The sequence below is a fragment of the Gekko japonicus genome, unplaced genomic scaffold (genome assembly GCF_001447785.1).
Source record: "Gekko japonicus isolate JY-2015 unplaced genomic scaffold, Gekko_japonicus_V1.1 scaffold46, whole genome shotgun sequence".
In the NCBI taxonomy this organism is placed as follows: Eukaryota; Metazoa; Chordata; class Lepidosauria; order Squamata; family Gekkonidae; genus Gekko; species Gekko japonicus.
Window position 1 is genome coordinate 722,091 of NW_015169173.1, and position 23,205 is coordinate 745,295.

The 23,205-nt window shown below is 45.5% G+C and overlaps 2 protein-coding genes across 4 annotated transcripts; both read right to left on the minus strand.

The window, feature by feature from the left end:
* Positions 1-553: 553 nt before the first annotated feature.
* On the minus strand, positions 554-9,667 carry LOC107114389. 3 transcript variants are annotated; one of them, XM_015415846.1, is made up of 3 exons: positions 9,297-9,366; positions 8,646-8,834; positions 554-3,498 (listed from the first exon to the last, which is right to left on the minus strand). In XM_015415846.1, exon 3 carries the CDS (start codon positions 3,445-3,447, stop codon positions 2,140-2,142), a length of 1,308 nt encoding a protein of 435 aa, XP_015271332.1. In that variant the 5' UTR covers positions 3,448-3,498; positions 8,646-8,834; positions 9,297-9,366; the 3' UTR covers positions 554-2,139. The 3 variants fall into 3 exon arrangements, with proteins under 3 accessions (XP_015271332.1, XP_015271330.1, XP_015271331.1); XM_015415844.1 differs by lacking the exon at positions 8,646-8,834 and having other exon boundaries at positions 9,297-9,667; XM_015415845.1 differs by lacking the exons at positions 8,646-8,834; positions 9,297-9,366 and adding an exon at positions 9,252-9,274.
* A 6,828-nt stretch (positions 9,668-16,495) lies between these two features.
* LOC107114405 lies at positions 16,496-20,472 on the minus strand. Its single transcript, XM_015415875.1, has 2 exons — positions 20,371-20,472; positions 16,496-18,338 (listed from the first exon to the last, which is right to left on the minus strand). Exon 2 carries the CDS (start codon positions 18,287-18,289, stop codon positions 16,964-16,966), a length of 1,326 nt encoding a protein of 441 aa, XP_015271361.1. The 5' UTR covers positions 18,290-18,338; positions 20,371-20,472; the 3' UTR covers positions 16,496-16,963.
* Between the last annotated feature and the right edge of the window lie 2,733 nt (positions 20,473-23,205).

A 23,205-nucleotide genomic window follows, 5' to 3' on the forward strand; every position in this document is an offset into this window, starting at 1 on the left:
TACCTCAGGGGTGTCAAAGTCATTTGTTATGAGGGCCGGATCTGACATAAATGAGACCCTGTTGGGCCAGGCCATGTGTGTCATAAAATGCAATGCCAGGTAGCAGAGAAATAAACTTTATAAAGGACACAAACACAAAGATTTATAACCCGCCCTTCACTACCCAAAGGAGTCTCAGAGCAGCTCACAAACTCCTTTCTAGGGATGTGCATTTGGTTCGTCCAAACCGAATGCACCCCCGAAAATGGCCCATTCGGACCCCTTTTGGGCTGCTGCAGGCTGATTCAGATTCTCTGATCTGAATCGGCTTGCCGCCGAATTGCCACTAAATTTTGGCGGCAATTCGACCCCATTATATCCTATGGGCCATTGAAGTCAATAGCAAAAACATAAGGTATATTCTGGGAGCTGGAGGGAAGAGGGCTTGAGGGAGAGGCTCCAAACTCGCAGGGTAGCTGCTGGAGCCTCTCCCCAAGATACCAACCAAGTTTGAAGAACATTGGACCAGAGGGTCCAATTCTATGGGCCCTCAAACAGGTTGCCCCTATCCCCTCCATTGTTCTCTATGGTGGGGGGAAAGTAACACCTCCACTGGAAAAAAAATTCTATTAGGTTACACCAAAGAAATACATTTAAGGGTATATTCCACAAGCAGCAGCCCAGAAACACAGAAAAACAACTATATTTTCTTCTACCCTCTACCTATATGTATAGACTGGTAACTTCCATTTCAATGTATCTGAAGAAGTGTGCATGTACATGAAAGCTTATACCTTGAATAAAATTTTGTTGGTCTTAAAGATGCCACTCTGGACTCGAATTTCGTTCTATATTTTCTTATGCAAGAGGTAAATAGTGTCCTTTTCCTTGTTAAAAATTCAGCCCCCAATATGAATTATTTTGGTGGTCTGTGGCCGTGAACATTAATGATTACCTCTTGACCAAACTGACCTCATAGATTTTGCTTTTCTAAAAAACCAAAGAAACAAACAAGATATGAATGGTGATTAAGGTGCTACAGAAATGCTCCATTGTTATTTAGGTCAAAAAGTCTTTATTAAGTTCTTCCAAAAATGATCTTACTTGAATTGTTGCTGTATTGGTTTTCTCCAGTAAGTCTGCCACAAAAGCACAGCAGTTGGTCAACCATTTCTCCCTTCACAGGTCTTGCTTCTGTTTAATTTCTAGCTACCCACAATCACCTTTGGTGTTTTACCAGAAAGTTATTATCCCCCATGATAAAAACTTGAACCTAAACAAAGAACTTTACAGTCACAAAAATCCAGCTCATGACTTAAATCCATTTCCATTCTTTGTTCCATGTGTTTCTTTCATGTTAACACCCAAGGGTTTACAGGAAAACCTGGAGCTTCTTATTTTCCCTGATCGAATCTACAACGTTTCATCAAATACTATTCCCCACATTCTTTATGTTGGTTTCTCTAGTGTATCCCTTCCCCCTGCATTTGCTGCCACACAAAGGGTCATTTGCCAGCTCAGTTAGCATTCTCAAAGGTGCACCAGACAGTTAGGATAAGTGATACCACTGGCAGATTATTCAGAGGTAAAATAGTGCACTGGTTGAACAAAATACTCTAGTTTATGTGACCTCAGTATGCCAGGTACAGCTGGACTGTGCAAACTGATGTAGACCCAAGAAACAAGTGGAACCATCACTGTGAGTGCCACAAATTTTGGTCTACCCAGCTCTTAATGAAATGGGATGGGGAAAAAACAGAAAGAGAGATGCAGATGGAATTATTCTTCCAACTGAACCAACTACAAAGCCAGGAGGCCAGATGCATTAAAGACTGTTCCATTAGTCCAAATAACATGTGTCATTTATTCATAAAGGCCCTTCAAGTACTAGAAAGACACAGATCTATGATGATCAGCATTTGTAGAAGAAAGAGATTCCTGCAACTGACTTCATTGGTCATCTTTGCCACTCATTGCCACTCTTTGCCACCAATTTGTCCACTTGCCATTAAGCCAACCAGAAAATGAGCTTGCCCACTATACTCTGTATACTCAGTTATTCTTCTTCAGAACTTCCGGGAGAGGCTCATGTTGACTTAGCGACTCCACCTCACTGTATTTATTGCCCAGATGCTATCTTTGTCTCCAGTTTGGTCTCCCTCATCTATATTCTCCTGTGTTCCATGCTATTTCCTGAAGAACTTTGCTGACATTTCCAATTAATGACATATTGTACCTCCAGAGAGTTGTGTCCTTAATTAGAAGAAGTCTGGGTAGATTTTCTTGAAAGGGAGTCCGGCAATGATAGACTAAGGCAACATCCATTGGAATATGTATGCTGACCCCGTAGGCCTGGAGAACAGAGTGGACAGATGTCTGAATAACTTTCTTTGGATCAACAATCATTTTCCGAGGATTAACAACATGTTCCTGCTCAGGTTCCCGGAGGACATGCTGCAGTATGTTAACCCCAGGTATTGCATTCCAAGAGGAAGTGTTGAATTTATAATTGAGGGTAAACACAGTTTTAGGGAAGATGTGATTTTCAAAGAGGAAGACACCAGCGTCTGGATGTTGCTGTTGAAGGTTCTGCGTCATGGTTTTCCAGTCTGCATATTTCCCTGGCAGAATAATTTCATCCATGTCATTTAACAGTATGTATCTGCTCCTGTACATGTTGTCATAGATGCAGTCATTCAAGGCCGTAATTTGTCCATAGTAGCCAATGTCCTTGGGATCCATTGAATGATGCCAATAAGAAGAGACCTTGAGGTAGGAATCAATGGGCCAGGGGATTACTTCGACAATCCCTTCTGCAATATAGTAATCCAGCACTTTCTGCATCAGTGGGCTGCAACTGTTCTTGTAGATCACCACTCTGCCCGCCCCAAGGATTTTATACATCTCCATGCTCTGCACAAACTGCAGGACATTGTTGTACTCTCCAAACATGGCGGAGATGCAGACTGTGAAGTCCACGAGGGAACCTTCAGGATCACGATTTCTTATTTCAAAAAGCGGTAGCTGGTTGATATCTCCTTTAGGAGACCAATGTATTGACATGTAATGTGGTTCCCAGTCTTCTGGTTCCAAACATTTCAAGTCTGTGGCACCATAAGGGAAGTCAAATCTATCAGAATGGATATCTATTTCAGCCTTGGAGATGTACATTTGACCGCTGGATGGGTGGCAGAACCAGCAGTAAAGTTCCTTGACATCTTTGTGGTGGAGTATTGAAATCACTCGTATCATTTTGTTCTTTCTGTTGTCTAAATATGGCGCGATGATGTAGGTTCGGTTATCTTTTAAGGGTGTGATGGTGTTTTTGGCAGGAATCCCTCGGCAGAGCTTGGTTTCTGGCATGGACATGAAAGAGAGTTTTATTCTCTGAAAGTAGGAAAGAGTCACTATTGAAGCACAAGTAGCAATACAAACAGCGACCACAAGGTGTGATTTTTTCCAAGACATCTCAGGCTCTCCGTTGGCTTCCTGACAGAATTTTTGGCAGCTGCTTTGCACCTGGATGGGAAAGAACACACAAAACAGGGTAGGAGATCAAACATTGGCATTGAGTTTGACTGTACCGCAGATGGCCTGACACACTCGTGTTTTTTGAAAACAAAAAGTTCAGGACTGAAAATTAAAACTGAGGAGAGAAGGAAAGACAGAACCGTGATGGACAGTAAACAGGACACTGGTCAGACAAACATTGGTGCCTTCCACATAGGTAATCTGCGCCAGGTTCAATGCTTTTGGGAAGCAGCATTTTCTTCCGTACTCCACAGCATCATGATACATTTGTACACCTCTGGGGATTTCCCCAGCTTTTCTCCAGTCTTTCCCAAGCCTACTTTGCTCTGACGTTTTGGAGAAGATCAAACTAAAGCTGGGATAGCTGCTGTGTGAGGGGTAAATTGGGATTTTCCTGCTCACGTGGCAGCCATTTTCCCTGACCCTGTCCACACAGCAGCCATTTCCTCTGCCTGCCATTGAGGGTTTTCAATTTTTTTTAAAAAATCAGCACTAGATCATTATATTATATTAATCATATAGGTCAGTTTGCCAGCCTCTAGGTGGGGCCTGGAGATCTCCTGGAATTGCAATTGATCTCCAGGTGACAGAGATCAGCTCCCCTGGAGAAAATGGCTGCTTTGGAGGGTAGACTTTATGGCACTATACTCCACCGAAGCCCCTCCCCTTCCTAAACTCCACCCTCCCCAGGCTCCACCCTCAAAATCTCCGTTTCCCAACCCAGAGCTGGCAACCCTAGGTGAGGCATGTTCTCTGAATTCCCAGCTTTTTTTTTTAAGTATGTCTCTAGCCTCCTCCCCTGTGGATATACAAGGAAAAAGGCATATGTCTGCAAGGGAAACGGATGAGACTGCCTTTTTAAAAAAAGAAAGAAAGAAAGCTGGAAATTCAGAGAACCCACTGCACTTATTGTTACATTGGTAAATTGATATAACCATATTTTAGTGCTTTTTTAAAAAAAATTGCAAAAGCCCTGTTGACCCAGTGAAGGGGATGACTACTTCTGGAGGTTCGGGGCAGGGAAACCTGCCACATGGAAGCCCTGTTGCTGCAGCACTTATCCTGTAGCTACACCAGCAACTGGGAAACCACAGAGTCCCATCCCTGTGTGGAAGTCACCATTATTGGTATATGAAGAAGAGCACGCATTCCATTGTTAGGTGGGGACAGCCACAGATACACTGTTATGGGGAAAGCCCTCTCATCCCAGGCACCTAGAAGGTACGTGAACTGGTGCAAGGTAGACAGTCACAGCAGACCTGAGAAAATTAGGGACAAGTATGTGATAAATTCAAGAAGGCACAGAACAGACCAGGAATGATGTTAGGGAAAAAGCTTCGTACAGACTTTAAGGAAGCAAGGAAGTGTATGCAGCAGACTGAATAGTAGTAACCAGGTGGGACAGCTTTTATCTGAGCATTAGATGGTGCAGGGAAACCAAGGAGCTCAGAATGCATATGTGTGAGTGTCTCAACTCAAACTAACCACTGAGATCTTTGAGAGCCAGTTTGGGGTAGTGGTTAGGACCGCAGACTCTAATCTGGGAGACCTGGGTTTGATTCCCCACTCCTCCACATGCAGCTGCTGGGGTGACTTTGGGTCGGTTTCAAGTTCTCTCAGAGCTGTTCTCTTGCAAGCAGTTCTCCAAAGAGCTGTCTCAGCCCCACCTACCTCAGAAGGTGTGTCTGTTGTGGGGAAAGGAAGGAAAAGGAGATTGTAATCTGCTCTGAGACTCCTTTGGGTAGTGAAGGGCGGGGTATAAATCCAATCTCCTCCTCCTTGGATATAGATCGCTCATTTGAAATAGTGCCTATACAATGCCAGATATTCCTCAGGCTAGTCCTACATTGGATGGCTTACAGCAAAGATTTCTAAATTAGAGTTGGCCGAGTCCCCAAAAAAGCACCCTCCTTCAGGTAAGACCAGGTCTTTGATTCTTGTGAAACCAGGTCAGGTACTGGGAATTGTTATTGGAAAAGGCAGGTGAAGAGTCAAAACAAGCATGTTTGTAATCAGCCGTACAGTTCCAAAGGCTTAAGGACACTTTGGTCTTCTGAAGAGGGGTGGTAATTTCTGCTGGTTCCCTGCCCCTCCTCTGCTTACCACCAATGCTCCCTCTAAGCTGTGGAGTCTTGTGAGCAAAAATTCTACTTTGCGAGCTACTGGCTTTAAAGTAATGAGCGAGCGATTTGGCTACTGCATAAATTACTTTGCTCTGGAGCCATCCCTCCTGAAATAAGATAAAAATCTGTGCACTGGAGGCTAAAAAACTGTGAGCTAGCTCACACTAACCCAGTTTAGAGGGAACACTGCTTACCACCCCATGCTGTTCCTGACACTGTTGATCAACAAGAACAAACAGGAGACGCAAGGAGGAAAAGTCCCAGATACAAGATCCACAACCCAAATATATAAGTGAATGAGTAATTACTGCTTAATTAACCAGATATGATCTCTTATGAATTTCAAGGAACTGGGGTGCACCTGGAATCCCAGGTTAACCACAGGCTGATTACTTCTGAAGGGCTTAAATACGTCTAAAGGTATTTCTGCCCATTCTAAAAGAACACAGCAAAAGGACTCCATTAAATATATCATACTATCAGCATATACTATCAGCAAGTATGGGGTACCCATTGTTTAGGGGATGCATTTAGGCCCAATTCAATTCCAATATTGTCTCTGAAGCATCATATATCTAATTCTGAATCTGGTCCTGTGCAGATTTTTAAAAAAACAAACTACACACAGAAGGTTGTTGTTGTTCAGTCGCACAGTCGACTCCAACTCTTCGCGACCCCATAGACCAAATAGGGTTGCCAAGTTGAAATATCTCTGTAGCGGGGGAGTCCCGCCCCGTGGCTGGAGCGTGCGCACGTGCACACGCAAAGCGCGCAGGCGCCGCACGCACGTCACCCGGAAGTGACATGATGCCGCCGGGCACGCTGGGGGCAGGGCCACGACCATCCGAGGGAAAACCACAGAGTTTTCCCTTGGATGACCGTGGCCCTGCCCCCAGCGTGCCCGGCATGGTCGTGTCACTTCCGGGTGACGCGCACATCAGGGTGGGGTTCCCCCCGGGGCCCGATCTGCCGGCAGTGGGGAATGGGCCTCTGGGGCGGGGGTTTCCCCGCCCCCCGGGGGGACTTGGGAAGCCTAGGACCAAATCATGCCAGGCCTTCCTGTCTTCCGCCTTGCTCTGAAGTTTGCATCCGTGACACTGTCTAACCATCTCATCCTTTGCTGTCCCCGTCTTCTTTGACCTTCAGTCTTTCCCAGCATCAGGGTCTTCTCCAGTAAGTGCTCCCTTCTCATTGGGTGGCCAGAGTAGTGGCCACCACACAGGAGCCAACTGCAAATATAGGCTGCAGTCACACATACTAAATAATCCACTTTCAATGCACTTTCCAACTGGATTGTGGCAGTTCACACAGTAAAATCCGGTTGGAAAGTGCACTGAAAGTGGATTGAAAGTGGATTATTTTGTGTGTGTGCGATCACAGCCATAAAGGGTATTTTTCTACAGGCCTGGTGACCCACCCCAGGTTTGCAGAAAAATACAAGCAAACAAACAAATGGAAAAGACTGGCATTGCATGATGCTACACAGCGCAATCTCAGCCCCAGTTTTGAGGGAGGTGGGCAGGGAAGGAAGAGTGGGAGCCACAACCGCTGCATGAGGAGGAGGGAGAGTGAGGAGGCCTGGGAGCCATTGGCCTCGCCCACTGCCACGTGAGCCGGGTGGAGGGAGGGGGCAGTACAGCAAGCAGGCAGGCAAAGGCAATGGTGATGCCAGAGGGACGAATGGAGCTGGGGGGGGGCAGATGGTGGTGATGCAGGCAGCCAAACAGCTGAGAGTGGCGATAGCACAGGAGGAAGGAGGAGTGGGACCCCGCTCACCCCCACTGTGTGTATCAGGCAGGTGGAGGCAGCAGTACTGTAAGGGAGTGGGAGATAGGGTTGCCAACCTCCAGATAGTGGCTGGAGATTGCCTGCTATTATGACCCACCTCCAGATGACAGAGATAAGTTCCTCTGGAGAAAATGGCCACTTTGGCAGGTGGACTTTATGGCATTACACCCCATTGAAGTCCCTCCCCAAACCCCGCCCTTCTCAGCCTCCACCCCTCCCCAAATCTCCAAGTATTTCCCAACCTGGAGCTGGCAAACCTAGTGGGAAGGTGAGATTCCCCCACCCATAAATCTCATTTTATATTTCCCTCCACCTTGGAAGTGAATTGATTTGCTTGTCTTCTGTTGCCCAGAAGGTTGTACCAGAACCAAGGGGTTGAAATTAAATCAGAAGAGCTTTCTACTAAACATTAGGAAGAACTTTCTGACATTTAGAGCTGTTTCTCAGTGGAACGGGCGTCCTTGGGAGGCGGTGGGCTCTCCGTCGTTGGAGGTTTTCATACAGAGGCCAGATGACCATCTGACAGCAATGCTGATTGTGTAAACGTAGGCAGATCATGAGAGGGAGGGCGGGAAGTTGCCTCAGTGCTTAGTTCTTGTGGCCCTTTCTTACACGCCCAGGGAAATGCTGATCGCCACTTTGGGGTTAGGAAGCTATTTTTCTCCAGGCCAGTTTGGCCAAGGATCCTGGAGGGTTTTTTGCCATCTTCTGGTCACTGTGGGCATGGAGGGGGAGGTATTTGTGAATTTCCTGCATTGTGGAGGGGGTTGGACTAGATGACCCTGGAGGTGCCTTCCTACTCTATTATTCTATAGGGGGCATTCAGACCACCACTGAGGTGGGCTGAAAACTGCCCCTCCCCCATGACTCTGCTGTCTGGAAGAAGGAGCCCTTTTTTAACCTTCTCAGTTGCAGCCCAGGATACAGCCCTTTTAACGTTGTCCCCGGCAGCTCTTGAGAAAAGCCAGCCGCCATCTACACAGCCCTCTCTCTTCATCTCTGAAGCCTCTGCCCTGGGCAATCTTTTGAGGCAGATTATGCAGGAAAGGAACATAACCTTGGATTTTTATGAACATGGCAAGCAGGCCATCCATCAACAAATAGTTGTTAGATAAATAATTACCCCTTTTGAAAATTGGGCGTTTTTGTCACATTAACAAACTCAGATTAATTCAGGTATTGTTAAAACCAGCCTCAGGCAGCAGGCCCCAGCTTACAACTTACCTGCGATAAAATTGGCTTTTGGATCTAATGCAACTGCATTGGTTGGGAGCTGAAACCTCTGGATACCCAACAGCACATCTGTGACAATACAGTTGTCATACCCTCCTCCTGAAGCGTCAAAACACATCTAGATGGCAGCAGACGGACTGCTAAACTATCAGGAGGTTGATCCAGCACAATCAAGTCTTGCTTGAAGAGAAGAAAAAAATACAGATGCAACAGCTGATTTCGAGAGTAGCTCCTTTTGCACAAGGCAGATATGGAGGTCACAAACACACGTGAAGTGAAGCCATCAAAGAGAAGGATGATGACCCGTACCTTTAACAGCAATTCAATCTGCAGATTTTCAGCAACAGAAGCAATTCAAGGGCATGGAGAGAAACATGAGCACCAACTAACATCTGCAGATGAAACTGCTGTTAAATGCCCAGAAACGAGAGGGACCTTTAAAGAAAATGGCAGGTTGTACATATGACATTGTGCTGAAGCAACATTGTTAATCTCCCCCACCCCCCATCAGGGCTTTCCAAAGTTTTGTTCTGGAAGGCACTGCGGAACTGTCAAAGCTGAGCTCTGAGAGACAAATACTAAACAGCAAACACCCACCATTTACAGTCACCCCATTTTCCTCGCTCACCGCATCCAACTCACCTCCTGTGGAAACAGCACGCTTTCCAGCAAAAGCTGGACAACTCTCATTGTAGAAACTTCAGCAAGAAGCCCGTCAGCCAGCTGCTTTTAAAACATCAGCTAATGAGCTATGCACAATTGCCGGGCTCATGCCGAAAGCAGAGCTACCAATTAAGCGCATGCTTCCCTTTGACCTGAGGCTGAGGAACTCTGAACTATTTTAACCCTTTCCCCTTCCTTCACGCTCTTCAAAGAGGAAAGCTGTTTCGTCGCTTATGGACTATCGCTGTATGTGCACTCGCAGTCTTTTAATAGACACCCTTGCTGGTTAGTTTCTCAGCCACTCACCTCCGCTCCAGGAGGCGAGGCTTTTCTTCTGGAGCAGAATAAAACGCCAGCAGCTAAAAGCACATAGTGGAGTGTGCGCAGCCCTTTGGGGCTAATGAATCACCATAGACAAGTTTTCACTGGCAGAGCTCAGATTAAAGCAGAAAGGCAGATAGATAGGAGGGAGGGAGGAGCCGTGGGGGCTGCCAGGAATCTCCCCTCTCCCGGAATGACAGAGACTGGGGGAAGGAGGGAGGGGTGGTGGTGCTTATAAACAGATTGCATGACTTGGATAACTTGCAAGCTTTCCTAATCATCCTTGGAAATAAACAGGAGTCTTGTAACACTAACAAGAGGCTAAGGCTTAATTGTGCTAAAGGCTATCGAGGTTTTTTCCCCAGGATCAGTTTTCAATACCGGGATAAAATCTAGTTGGTCTTTAAGGTACCACAAGACACATTTATTTCTGCAAAAACCGAACATGGTAACCCTATGGCATTTTGACTCAAGTGTTCCCTGAGGAGCAAGACTGCAACAAAATGGCCTTGAGAAAATGCTTGTTGGCTGTCTCTCTGATCCTGGATTTCTCTAGAGACAAACACACCCACCCCTATCTGAAATAGGATCCCTGATTTAAAGTGATGCAGTTGCAAGGGAAGAATGAACTCAGAAATTAAGTAGGGGTAATTTCAAGGCAAAAAATGTATCTGGTCACCCTTTCATGAATTGTGTTTGTGTGTCTCTCTCTCCTGCCTTTCACCCCAATGGAGACCCAAAGTGGCGTACATCATTCTTCTCCATTTTATCCTCACAACAACCCTGTGAGGTAGGTTAGGCTGACAGTGTGTGACTGGCCCAAGGTCGCCAAGCGAGCTTCCATGGCACGAGCGGAGATTTGAACCTGGATTTCGCAGATCCTAGTCAGACACTTTAACAACTATACATCAGTGGCTATGTACAGATTTCCCTCCAAAACCTCAGCCTTGCTAAAATAACTGAACGATGCAGACTAAATGACATGGCTGGTAACATAAGTGAGCAACTTATGAAGAAGTGCCCAGAATTTATTTTTTTCATTCACTTTTAATGAAACCTGCAATGTTTGTGACACAGATCTTAGCTTCTATAAAAAGAAACTCTGGGATGGCGGAGGAGTTTGTTTATGTACCCCAGTGTTATCCCATCCTTCGTTCAGAGAACTCATGGTATAAGGTCCTCAGTTCCTCCGTTTTATCTTCACGATAACCCTCAGAGAGGGGGACTGGTCCAAAGCTGCCCAGTGGTTGAGAGGGGAGTTGAACTCAGGGCTCCCCAGTTTACTTCAGATACCTTAAGCACCACATAGGGTTGCCAGCTCCAGGTTGGGAAATACGTGGAGATTTGGGGGTTGGAGCTTGAGGAGGGGGGGCTTGGGAAGGGGGGGGACTTCAGTGGGGGATAATGCCATAGAGTCCACTCTCCAAAGCAGCCATTTTCTCTAGGGGAAATGATCTCTGTCATCTGGAGATCAATTGTAATACCAGGAGATCTCCAGGTCCCACCTGGTGGCTGGCAACCTGACCTATTACTTAAGTGGGGTATAATGCCACAGAACCCACCTTCCAAAGCGGCCATTTTCTCCAAGTGAACTGATCTCTGTTGCCTAGAGATCAGTTGTAATAACGGGAGCTCTCCAGCCAGTACCTGGAGATTGGCAACCTTAGCAACCCCACCACACCGGCTTGTAGCAATGAGGTCTTTCCATGACCACACAAATAGCTGGGAGGGTATACATGCAAGGAAGTCATGCACTTAAGGGGAAGAAGATATCATGGGGGGGGGGGAGGTTCAAATATGTGAGTACCTTCACTGGTGAGAAAGCTGAATGGTGCCGTCAAAAGGAATTTGCTTCCAGAGCACAAAATGAAGCTGCATCATTGTGCTCAACCGCAGGAAGCTATGAAATCTGAACCCGGGGGGGTGGGGGGAGTCAACTGTAGTATCTGTTAAAAGCAAATCTGTTTCCACAAGAATCTTTCATACAGGTCTTACCAACCCTTTTGTGTAGAAGCTGGAGTCAGACTGCGACAAACTGTTTTATGAGGGAGAAGCACTGAAATTTTTCCTTGTTCTCGGGACAGGAATCACCGATTTCCTTCATAACAGTGGGAAAGCACTCTCTCTGGCTTCAGGATAGCAATGACTGGTGCTGTGAGCCAGCGTTTTTAGAGGTGTAACAGATCCCCTGAACAAGTAACATCACGTGGCGTGTTCAGCACTGTCAACATTTCAGAGTGAACTGTCATTGCTTAAATCCCACCTTGAAAGGGGGGAATTAGTACATTTTGCCATGTGCAGAGAAATTCTTCTCCCCCAACAGAGGAAGCTCTGCCTAAGCTTGGTGCAGATTATAGCGCATGCAGCTTTTGTGGCAGATTTGCAGCTGGAATCTAAAAAAAAGTGCAGAGAATGAATTTTCTGATCTATAAAGATCGCTTTTTGTTTTGCAGCGGGAATTGCAGGGCCAGCGCTTTCGAGGACACTATCTGAGCTGCAAAACTCACACTTACTGAAAGCCAAACACATAGAACCTACATTAGCCATACACAGAAATTCACTTCACTATTTAGAAGTAAATTCATCTATTTATAATCTGCCGGTCTCCTCAGCAGGGATCCAAAGTGATTTACAATGGCCTGCTCCCTGCCTTCATTTATATCCTCATAACAACAACTTTGTGAGGTAGGCTATGCTCACACACAGAGAGAGAGAGAGAGAGAGAGAGAGAGAGAGAGAGAGAGAGAGAGAGAGATTAGCCCAAGGTCAGTCAACAACTTTGTGAGCTAGGCTATGCACACACACAGAGAGAGAGAGAGAGAGAGAGAGAGAGAGAGAGAGAGAGAGAGATTAGCCCAAGGTCACTGAGCGATTCCCCTATGGCATATGTTTGTGAGCAGGCACTGGCACAAAATAACATAAGAACAGCCATGCTGGATCACACCACTGGTCTATTTAATCTAGCATCCTGGCCAATCAGAGGCCCTGAGAAGACCTACAAACAGAAGAGAAGAGGAAGAGAGAAGAGATTGGATTTATACCCCGCCCTTCAATACACAAAGGAGTCTCAGAGTGATTTACAATCCCTTTCCCTTCCCCTCCCCACGACAGACACCCTGTGAGGTAGGTAGGGCTGAGAGAGCTCTCTTGAGAACTGCCCTTGAGAGAATAGCTCTGAAAGAACTTATGACTGTCCCAAGGTCACACCAGCAGCTGCATGTGGAGAAGTGGGGAATCAAACCTGGTTCTCCCAGTTTAGAGTCTGTGCTGCTAACCACTACACCAAACGGCATGGAGGCCAGGGCTCCCTCTGCTGTTGCTCTCCAGCAACTGGTTACTCAAAGGTATACTGCTACTGATCATGGAGGTGCCATTTTCACATCATGCCTAACAGCCATCAGTGGACATCTTCCAAGAACTTGTCTAATCTTCGTTTTAAAGAAAAGGAAGTTAGTGGCTATCAATAGATCCTGTTGTGGAGAATTCCACAGATTAACTGTGCTTTGTTCACATTGTGTGAAGAAGTAATTTACTTAATCTGTAGTGGCAAAAATGCAACATGAAGGCGAATTGGAGTAAAACTGAGTAAAACACTGTTTGCTTATAATGAAATAGACCAGGACGAAGCAAAATAACCCCTGAGAGTAACAAATTTAATTCTCCCCCAAAATGTCACATGAAGTGAGGATTTCTTAACTTGCACGTAAAATGACTCATAGTCCTACAGGTAGAACAAAGTTTGAGTCCAGTGGCACCTTTAAGACCAAAAAAGTTTAATACTGAGTATAAGCTTTTGTGCACTTTTGTGTGCATCCACATTCTGGGTATAAGCTTTCATGTGCATGCAACATAAAAGCTTATACCCAGAATTAACCTTTGTTGGTCCTAAAGGTGCCACTGGATTCAAACTTTGTTCTGTTCCTTCAGACCAACATGGCTACCCATCTGAATCTGTCCTGCAGGTAGATATGTATCATGAATACTCAGAACCACCCGCTGAGTTCCACAGGGCTTTTCCAAATCAGTATGCACATAGTATCCCATAGGGAGCGGTGGCGCAGGGGATTTTTCCCCTGCTTAACTGTGAGCAACCAAGCCTTGTCCTAGCTCATCGTCTACCCAGTGATTTGAAAGCTTCGGCAAGTAGATAAATTGGGGACCACCCGTAAGGGGGTGGGCACACCACTCCTTTTGGGAAGGTGTTAGCTGCCGAGTGTGACTTCGAAGGCACGGCAAGATCAAAAGATGAAAGAGCTGTTTCGGCTTTCCTGCAGTGGAGTGAGTCGGCCAGGCGGTGGCAGTGTGGCAGCACGACATCAAGAAGCCCTGATGTAATCAGCCAGCCGACAAGAATACATGCCGTCGGAACACGTCTGATCCAGCCCGAAGACGAAGCCCCGGCTAGCTGCAATGTGTGTAATTAAAAATGCTGTATGTTGTCTTCCCTATCCCCCACGAATATTGTTAGTCCAATTGTCAAAGAGTAACTGTAAATCGCTCTGAGCCTGCAGGTGTGTGGGAAAGAGCGATCAATAAATCGAAAGTATTTTTATTATTATCGCTGTCTTACTGCTATTAGTTTGCTGCCACTTCCTCTCTACCCTAGAGAGAAGATCTGTTCAACAGTATACTGCTTCTGCACCAAGACACCACTCAACAATATTTATGGAATTTTATTTTATCTTCATATGCCCTTCCAAGCAGTGAAGTAATTTCATTCTGAATTAGTTCAAGTTCATTGGTGGAAAAAAATAACATTTGTTTATTACTTAAATGTATTTAGTTTAAGCGCAGCCATTTTTCCAATATAAATTTGCTGGAATTTCCCCCTCCACCTTAAAAGGGGATTTCAGACATGCTTGTTGCACCTGTGTCTGTTAAGTGCCGGCAAGTCACTTCTGACTTATAGTGACCCGATGAATAGGGTTGCCAAGTCGCGGCGGGGGATCGCATGTCTTTGCAGAATCCCTGCCGCGGGGACAGCGAGACGCGTTGCACCCACCGTCACCAGGACATGACGCTACGTGTCACTCTGGCAACGGGGCTGATTTCTCCATGCCTACTACTCCTCTGCATATCACATCTAATCCAATCATGCCTGCTAATATCATTCGGCATCTGAAATCACTCCACTGGATGGGCCATTGGCCTGATCCAACATTGGTTTCTCTTATGCTCTTATGTTCACTTTCCAATCATTAGGTCAGGTGGACTCACATTCTAGTGGTATCTGAAGAAGTGAGCAGTGACTGACAAAAGGTAATACCCTGCCACAAATTTTGTTAGTCTTTAAGGTGCTACCAGACTCTTCCTCTTTTCTACAGTCTACTGAGGTCCATGATAAGTTGTTGATCACTTCAGCTTTCTGAGTGCAGTCAGGAGTCCTGTAATGGGTGATAAGAAAGCTTGACTCCATCTTTCTGTGTTATACCTCTGAGGATGCCAGTCACAGTTACTGGTGAAACATCAGGTTCTACAATGGTAAGACCACGGCCACACAACCCAGAAAATCTACAGCAACTAATAAACTCCACTTCGCCATTTGGGGTTATTTTTAAAGAAAAGAGCTTTTGGGAGGGGAAATGGGAAGTGCACAATCAGCATGTGGATGGGGTCTTAAATCCAACCTTCCAATGGGTTTAGAAATGCCTAACTCTGATAAGGATGGCACTGCATGTCTATTTTCATGTTCCCATAGAATGTGTCTGGAACCCCATAAGGGCGAAGCAGCCGAAGGGGGGCAATAGAATAGGATTAGCAATTTTTAGACGATGAAAAGTTGGTTTTATACCCCGCTCTTCACTACCCAAGGAGTGTCAGAGCGACTTACAATTGCCTTCCACTCACCACAAAAGACACCCTGTGAGGTAGGTGGGGCTGAGAGAGCTCAAGGTCACCCAGCTGGCTTCATGTGGAGGAGTGGGGATTCAAACCTGGTTCTCCAGATTAGACTCCACCACTCTTAACCACTATACCAAGCTGGCTCTCTTGTGAACTGATCCCTCTAACTATCTCTTTAATAACAGTTTGATCTGCAAGCAATTATTAGGTGATGTGACTCAGTTCCCTGCCATGAAAAGCTTCCACCGTCCACTTCTGAATATTATACCCCTCTTAAAAGGACAGGTCAGTTTGCCCCTGGCCGATTGACAAGCTTACCATTGAACTAAGAAGCAGCATCAAGCAGCAATAAGTAGGTCCACCATGGGGCTTTTCCGCAGTCTCATTGTAAAGGTAAAGGTTCCCTTGCTCGAAAGCCAGTCGAGTCTGACTCTAGGGTTGCGGTGCTCATCTCCGTTTCAAAGCCGAAGAGCCAGCGCTGTCTGAAGACGTTTCCGTGGTCATGTGGCCGGCATGACTAAACACCGAGGCACACGGAACGCTGTTACCTTCCCACCAAAGTGGTCCCTATTTATCTACTTGCAATTTATTGCTTTTGAACTGCTAGGTTGTCAGGAGCTGGAACTAGAGACGGGAGCTCACTCCGTCATGCGGCACACTCGGGTCTCAAACTGCTGAACTACCGACCTTCCACAGCCTGCAGTTCAGCGTCTTAACCACTTGAGACACCGCAGCTCTACAGTCTCATTGTACTCACGTATAAGTTCCTATTTCTTCAGGGTTTTCCCCCCTGTTCCTCATGTGTTTTGCTCCCTCTGTCGGTATAACACACATTTATTTCTGACCGATCTCCCTGCATACTAAAACTGCAGGTGTTTATTCCGGGCATAAAACGGTGTGATACCAAATTGACCACTAGAGGGAGCAAAATACAAGCAGAACAGGAAAAACAACAACAGTAGCAGCAGCAACTTACCATCCAGTAAAATGAGAATGCAGAAAAGCCCCAATGCCTCTCCTTCTGTGCTTAGCTGCTAACTTCCCTCTTCCAAAGCTGCTTTTCTATTTTACTAAGTGGCGCTGGGCATCTCTTGTATGCAGATGGAAAGCTAAAGTAGTCAAAGCCATCTTCAGGTAAGTACACAGACTCTTTTGTTCCTGCTTTAGGTTAAATCGGTTAATTCCTGAGGCCCGATGTAAAAACACTGTGATAAATCAGACAATTTTAAAATGTGGAAATAAATAACTTTGCTCATTGTCTATGCAATAGTGACTTAGACAAGTCCAAACTGACCTGAGTTGACCTCTTTTTAACCTCTAACCCCCCAAATCAACCACCTCATGGCACAGTCTCCTACATGCCTCAGTATGTTATTGTTGTGCAACCTACATTTTTAAAAAGGCATAGACTGTTTGCATGAGTCCATTCAGCACTGATCATCCTTCTGTAGTATCTGAGTCTCCCCTCAGCTTTATACCCTTGCTTACACAGCTATTTGCTGGATAACTTTGTTGACATTCCCAATGAGCGACACATTGTATCTCCAGAGTGTTGTGTCCTTAATGAGTGATTCTCGAGGAAGATCTACTTGTTGAGGAACCCGGCAATGATAGATAAGAGCAACATCCATCGGGACCTCAATGCTATTCCCATACATCTGGAGAACAGAGTGGACGGACGTCTGAACCACTTTATTTGGATCAATGATAATTTTCCGAGGATTGAAGACGTTTTTCCTGTCAGGTTCCCGAACAACGTGACTCAGTATATTAACTCCAGGAACTGTGCTCCAAGAGGAGATGTTGAACATGTCAGTGGGTGTAAATACAGTTTTGGGGAAGATGTGATTCTCAAAGAGGAAAGCACCAGCATCTGGATGTTGCTCCTGAAGATTCTGCATCATGGTTTTCCAATCTGAATACTTCCCTGGTAGAATTATTTCATCCATGTCATTTAGCAGCACATATCTGCTCCTGTACATGTTGCGATACACACAGTCATTTAAGGCTGTAATTTGTCCATAGTAGCCAATGTCCTTGGGATCCATTGAATGATGCCAATAAGAAGAGACCTTGAGGTAGGAATCAATGGGCCAGGGGATTATCTCGACAATCCCTTCTGCAATATAGTAATCCAGCACTTTCTGCATCAGTGGGCTGCAGCTGTTCTTGTAGATCACCACTCTGCCCACCCCAAGGATTTTATACATCTCCATGCTCTGCACAAACTGCAGGACGTTGTTGTACTCTCCAAACATGGTGGAGATGCAGACTGTGAAGTCCACGAGGGAACCTTCAGGATCACGGTTTCTTATTTCAAAAAGTGGTAGCTGGTCAATATCTCCTTTAGGAGACCAATGTATTGACACGAAACGTGGTTCCCAGTCTTTTGGTTCCAGACATTTCAAGTCCGTGGCACCGTAAGGGAAGTCAAATCTATCAGAATGGACATCTATTTCAGCCTTGGAGATGTATATTTCTCCACTGGATGAGTTGCAGAACCAGCAGTAAAGTTCCTTGACGTCTTTGTGGTGGACTATTGAAATCACTCGTGTCATTTTGTTCTTTCTGTTGTCAAAGTATGGAGCGATTATGAAGGTTCGACTATCTTTCAAGGGTGTGATGGTGTTATGGGCAGGAATCCCTTTGCAGACAGTAGTATTTGGTATTGGCGTGGAAAAGATGTTCATTTCATGCACCAACATGGAAACGAAATTTATTTTCTCGAAGTAGGAAAGAGTTATTACTGACATGATGATAATTATAGCAAAACCAGCCACCACATTTGATTTTTTCCAACAGGAAGACATCTCAGACTACCATTAATTGGCTCTGTGACTTGTCATCAGACAGCTGTTCCTGCAAAACAAAACAAGGACAATGCAAAACAATATTAAGAAGCAAATGATGGGAATTCTACTTCACAATGCCTTTCATAGCCAAATATATATTTGAAGTGGGGATCAACAGTGAAGGTGAAAAATGCATGACTTGAATTCACGTTTTTAAAAAACAAGCGAGCACCTATGAAGTTCATTCTGGTGTTATACAATTAATCCAAGGTAGAAATGACGTTTTGGGAAGGTAAGTGGGAAGTGGGCCCATCCTTCCATCATGGAAGGGCTGCATCTCTTGGCATTGCAAACTAACAACTGACAGACCACCTTAGAAGCCACATCTTCTGTTCTAAAAAGGAGACACTAATTTAAGTCCACATGAAGGAACTTCCTTCTAAAAAGATAGATGTTGCAGTGCCTGCAGTAAAATCATGTTGTGATTCTGGTAGCAAATCTTAGGCTTCCCTTTTAGTGTGTGATGGCTCACTGTTTATGACTTCTGTCGTGAAAACAGTAATTAAGAAGACTTCTAAAAGGATACAGTAGCAAAACAGCTACCATTATGATTGACGAGGTATAGGTGGAAAAATGGTCTATATACTGGAGAGACCACTTGGGGAGGAAAGGGCTACAAAGAGACCCACTTCTCTTGGGATACATGTTTGCAGATAAACATTCAAGTGTATTTAATCAGCTTTCTAGGTTAAATTACTGCATTGCACCCTAAGCAGGACTGCCTTTGAAGATGGTCTGGAAACGGCAAAATACAGCAGCAAGGCTCAAGATAGGGTCTTACATTTAATGCCCTAAACCAGAGGTTCTCATTCTTTTGAGCCTGTAGTCACCAGGGCTGCCAATGGGGAGGGGAGACTGGGGGGGACAAAATTCGAGGGGCCCAAGTCAGCTGAAAGGCCCCCCCCCCCCCAGCTGGGATCATGCTGCATCCAGCCCAATGCCTTTCCAAAGATGAAATTCTGGCTGCAGCCACTAGGGACACAAGGAAGTCTGAGAACAGTAAAGGTCATTTTTTAATGGCTAGATAGACTCCTGGTTCTGCAAGACGGGAGCAAAGTGGTACTTAGTGTGCTGCTTCAAGGTAGAACAATCTTTCCCTCTCTTTTCCTTGATTTCACCCTCTCTCTTTTCCATCTTTTTTCATTCATTTTTTTCTCTCTCCACCTAATTTCCCCACTCTTTTCTCATTCATTTCTCTCTCCCTCCACCTAATTTTTTCCGTATCCTTCCCTTAATTTTCAAGTCTTGGTCTCAACTCCTTCCTCATCCCTATCTTACTTGGTGTCAGCGAGCTGCCATCTCTCTGCTGGGACATCTCACATCCCTTCCCTATCCCCCCCCTTGTTTTGCTCTCGTACTTTTCCTCCTCTTAGGCAACTGCTGTAACCAAGGTCGCCAGCTGGTGAGAAGTGGGAGTTATGTCTTCGCACTCATGCTTGTTTAGACTTACCCGTGTGAAATGAACTTGTGTTTAGGGAAACGGGCGTTACTTTCTCATGTACCTTCGCGCCCTTTCTAATCTCCCCGTATCCAGCGGGAAGTGGGACCATTGGTCCAAACCTTGTTCAAAATTCCTTTATTATACCTGTACTGCTGACTAACGTCATTCCAATCAATTCCTGTGTGTTCGTGATCAACCATGTCTTTGAAATAAATCTTGCTTTACTTTTGAACGTGGATCTATTCTCATGCTTGGGGGATCTAACACTTGGCAACAGAATGTACTTTAACAGTAGTATAGTAGCAGCAAACCCTTGTTAGTTTTATGAACAGAAGCAGGTAATATTTCCCCAGGTTCTAACCAAGTAGTAAGAGGATGCTTCCCCCCTCCTTTACATGCATGATAATGGAACATTAATCTGTTTCAGTGGTTGTACATATGGAACAGAAATAAGAACTCCCAGTTCAGGCACTGGGTTTTTATCATTATTGTTGTGTTGGTGGAAGCACTAATAGCTCGCTGTAAAGCCTACTTTGCTATATGGGAAATGATGCAATCTTTTAAATGTTAAAAATTAGATCTATAAGAAATTCCATACCTAGTCTTCTTTCCAGTGGGGGACTCAAAGCTGCATTGTTATCCTGTCCTCCGTTTTATCCTCACAACAGCCTTGTGAGGTAGGTTTGGTTGAGAGTGTGTCACCCAGCAAACTTCCATGGCGGGGTGGAATCTGAGTATTAGAGACAGGACAGGTTGATTAAAAGCTCTCTTACTACATGTTGCCTATTGTGATGATAACCTGGTTAAGGTTGTTCTAATTATCGGCACTGCAACTTTCCATTATCATTCTGAGGTTGGTGGCTAGTTTTCAAACGTGTGGCATTATTTTCTGATGAGTTATGACTGACACAGAGACCCTTAGCTTCCACTGTGTGTCTCACTTGGGTCAGGATATCCCGATGCATTTCAAATTTGGCCATGGAATCTTCCTGAAGCTGGTGGCCAATTTGAAGTCTCCTAGCTTAGTTCTCTGATGAGGCATGCCAGCCATAAATGGACAGACAGACAGGCCGCTGCTGCTGCTGATTCTTCTTCTGATTCTGATTATTATAATAATTATTATTATTTCTATATCAGCAGTAGCCAAAGCTCTTTGGGCAGTTTACAACGATACGAAAGAATAAAATGCAATGAATAAAAACATCAAAAATTAAAAATTACATTAGATAACACAAAAACATTGATAAATAATTAATAATAATTAATTAGCTGTCCACTCCACAAGGAATTATTACTCCGTTACTTGATATGATCCTTGGCCATGTAAATACAAATAAAGCAAGGCTTCATGGTTTTTTATCTGATAAAAATTCTAAGATTACATGTCAATTTGCTAAATTCTGTGCACTAATTGCACCTTAAAAACTCTTACATCTGAAAACTTTTTATTATTGTATTTTCTATTTGACTAAACGGTATGCTGGTGTAAAGACCATAATAAACAACAACTACTCCTACGATAATAAAACCAGTAAAAACAATGAACAAAGGCACTTGATTAATTGTGCTGGGCGCCTGAGTAATCGGGGAGATTTTTAAAGGCCTCTATAAGGTCTTAACTTGGTGTTGGAAAGATGGCAGATTGGGCGCCAGTTGGGCCACAGAAGGGAGGTTGTTCCAGAGACAGGGGCTGCCACCGAAAAGGCCTTTCCCCTAGTTGCCACCCTCTGAGCCTCTCAAGGAGTTGGCACCTGGCAGAAGGCCCCAGAGGTTGAGCATAGTGTCCAGGTAGATTGCAGGCAGGAGAGGCATTCCAACAGGTATTGAGGTCCCCAGCTGTGTAGGGCTTTGTAGGTTAAAACTATCACATTGAATTGGGACAGGAAACGTACAAGCAGCCAGTGCAGGTGGGCCAGAACTGGTCTCATGTGTTAGGACCTCCAGGGCCCTGTTAGTAATCTGGCTGCTACATACTGAACTGAAGGGCAGCCCCACGTAATCTAGTCTGGAGATTACCAGAACATAAATTACTGAAGCCAGGCTATCCTTGTCCAAGTTGGGGTGTCGCTGGGCCACCAGCTGAAGCTGGTAGAAAGTATCCCGAGCCACCGATGCCCCCTATTCACAACTTAGCCAGCCGCCCCAGAAGGATACCATGGTGGGGCCTGGGGATCTCCTGCTTTTACCACTGATCTCCAGCTGACAGAGATCAGCTCCCCTGGAGAAAATGGCTGATCTGAAGGGTGGACTCCGTGGCACTGTACCCTGCTGAGGGTCCCCCCCCCAACCCCGCCCTCTCCTGCATCCACCCCCAAAGTCTCCAGGTATTTTTCAACCCAGACCTGGCAACCCTACTCCGAGCATAGGCCATCATCATACAGGGCGGCCAGAACCAGGCCTGAGCCCCGACTGAAATGAATCCAGATAACAAGTTTCATCCAAGAGTGCCTGGATTTATTACTATAGATTCATGGTGACATCAAGCAAGGGGATTTCTTTAGTTATATTTGGTTTGGATGAGAGTCATCTGGTGGGGGCCCAGGTGGAACCTTTGTCCGGGGGCCCATGGTGGCTCTGAGCAGCCCTGGTGGTCATCTTTGGAGTTCTGACCCAGGGTGGTGGGCGCAATCAAATGATGGCTACCATGGGAGGCAGAGCCCCACACATTGGAAGCCCAAGTGCAAGGCTCAAGAGAAATAATTTTTAAAAATACACTGGAGGAGGAGGAGGAGGAAGAGATTGGATTTATACCCTGCCCTTTAATTGGAGTCCATTAAGGACGTGTTCTTGCTTAAGGAATAACCTCTGTGGCAGAACAGACCTGTTCAGAAGAAGAGGAAGAATAATAATAAGAAATTGGATTTATACCCTGCCTGTCACTACCCGAAGGAGTCTCAGAGCAGCTTACAATCCCTTTCCCTTCCCCTCGCCACAACAGACACCCTGAGAGTTAGGTGGGGCTGAGAGCTCTCCCAACAACTGCCCTTGAGAGAACAGCTCTGAGCGGACTTATGACTGATGCAAAGTCACACCAGCAGCTGCATGTGGCGGAGTGGGGAACCAAACCCGGTTCTCCCAGATTAGAGTCCACACTCCTAACCACTATTCCAAACTGTCTCTCAAGGTTTCCCTGACACCTGGAGGGGCTTTGCTCTCTCTCTGTTCAGCCGCAACCCACACCTGGCCTTTGTAGGAGCTGCCCACTGGGAGGCGGCTTCCCAGCTTCCCTTTCAGGTTCTGAGGCCTGGCCTCTGTGTCTCCTGCCATCCAGCATCTGGTTATCACGGTGTGCACCGCTGGGGGAGTAGCCCCTTGCCCAATGACTGCCCTTCCCCTTCTTCCTGGCACTCCTTTTAAAATAGTGTGTCCAAAGCGGTGAAGGTCTACGTCCTACTGAGAACCACTGCCAGTATCAAAAGTGATAAAGTATTTA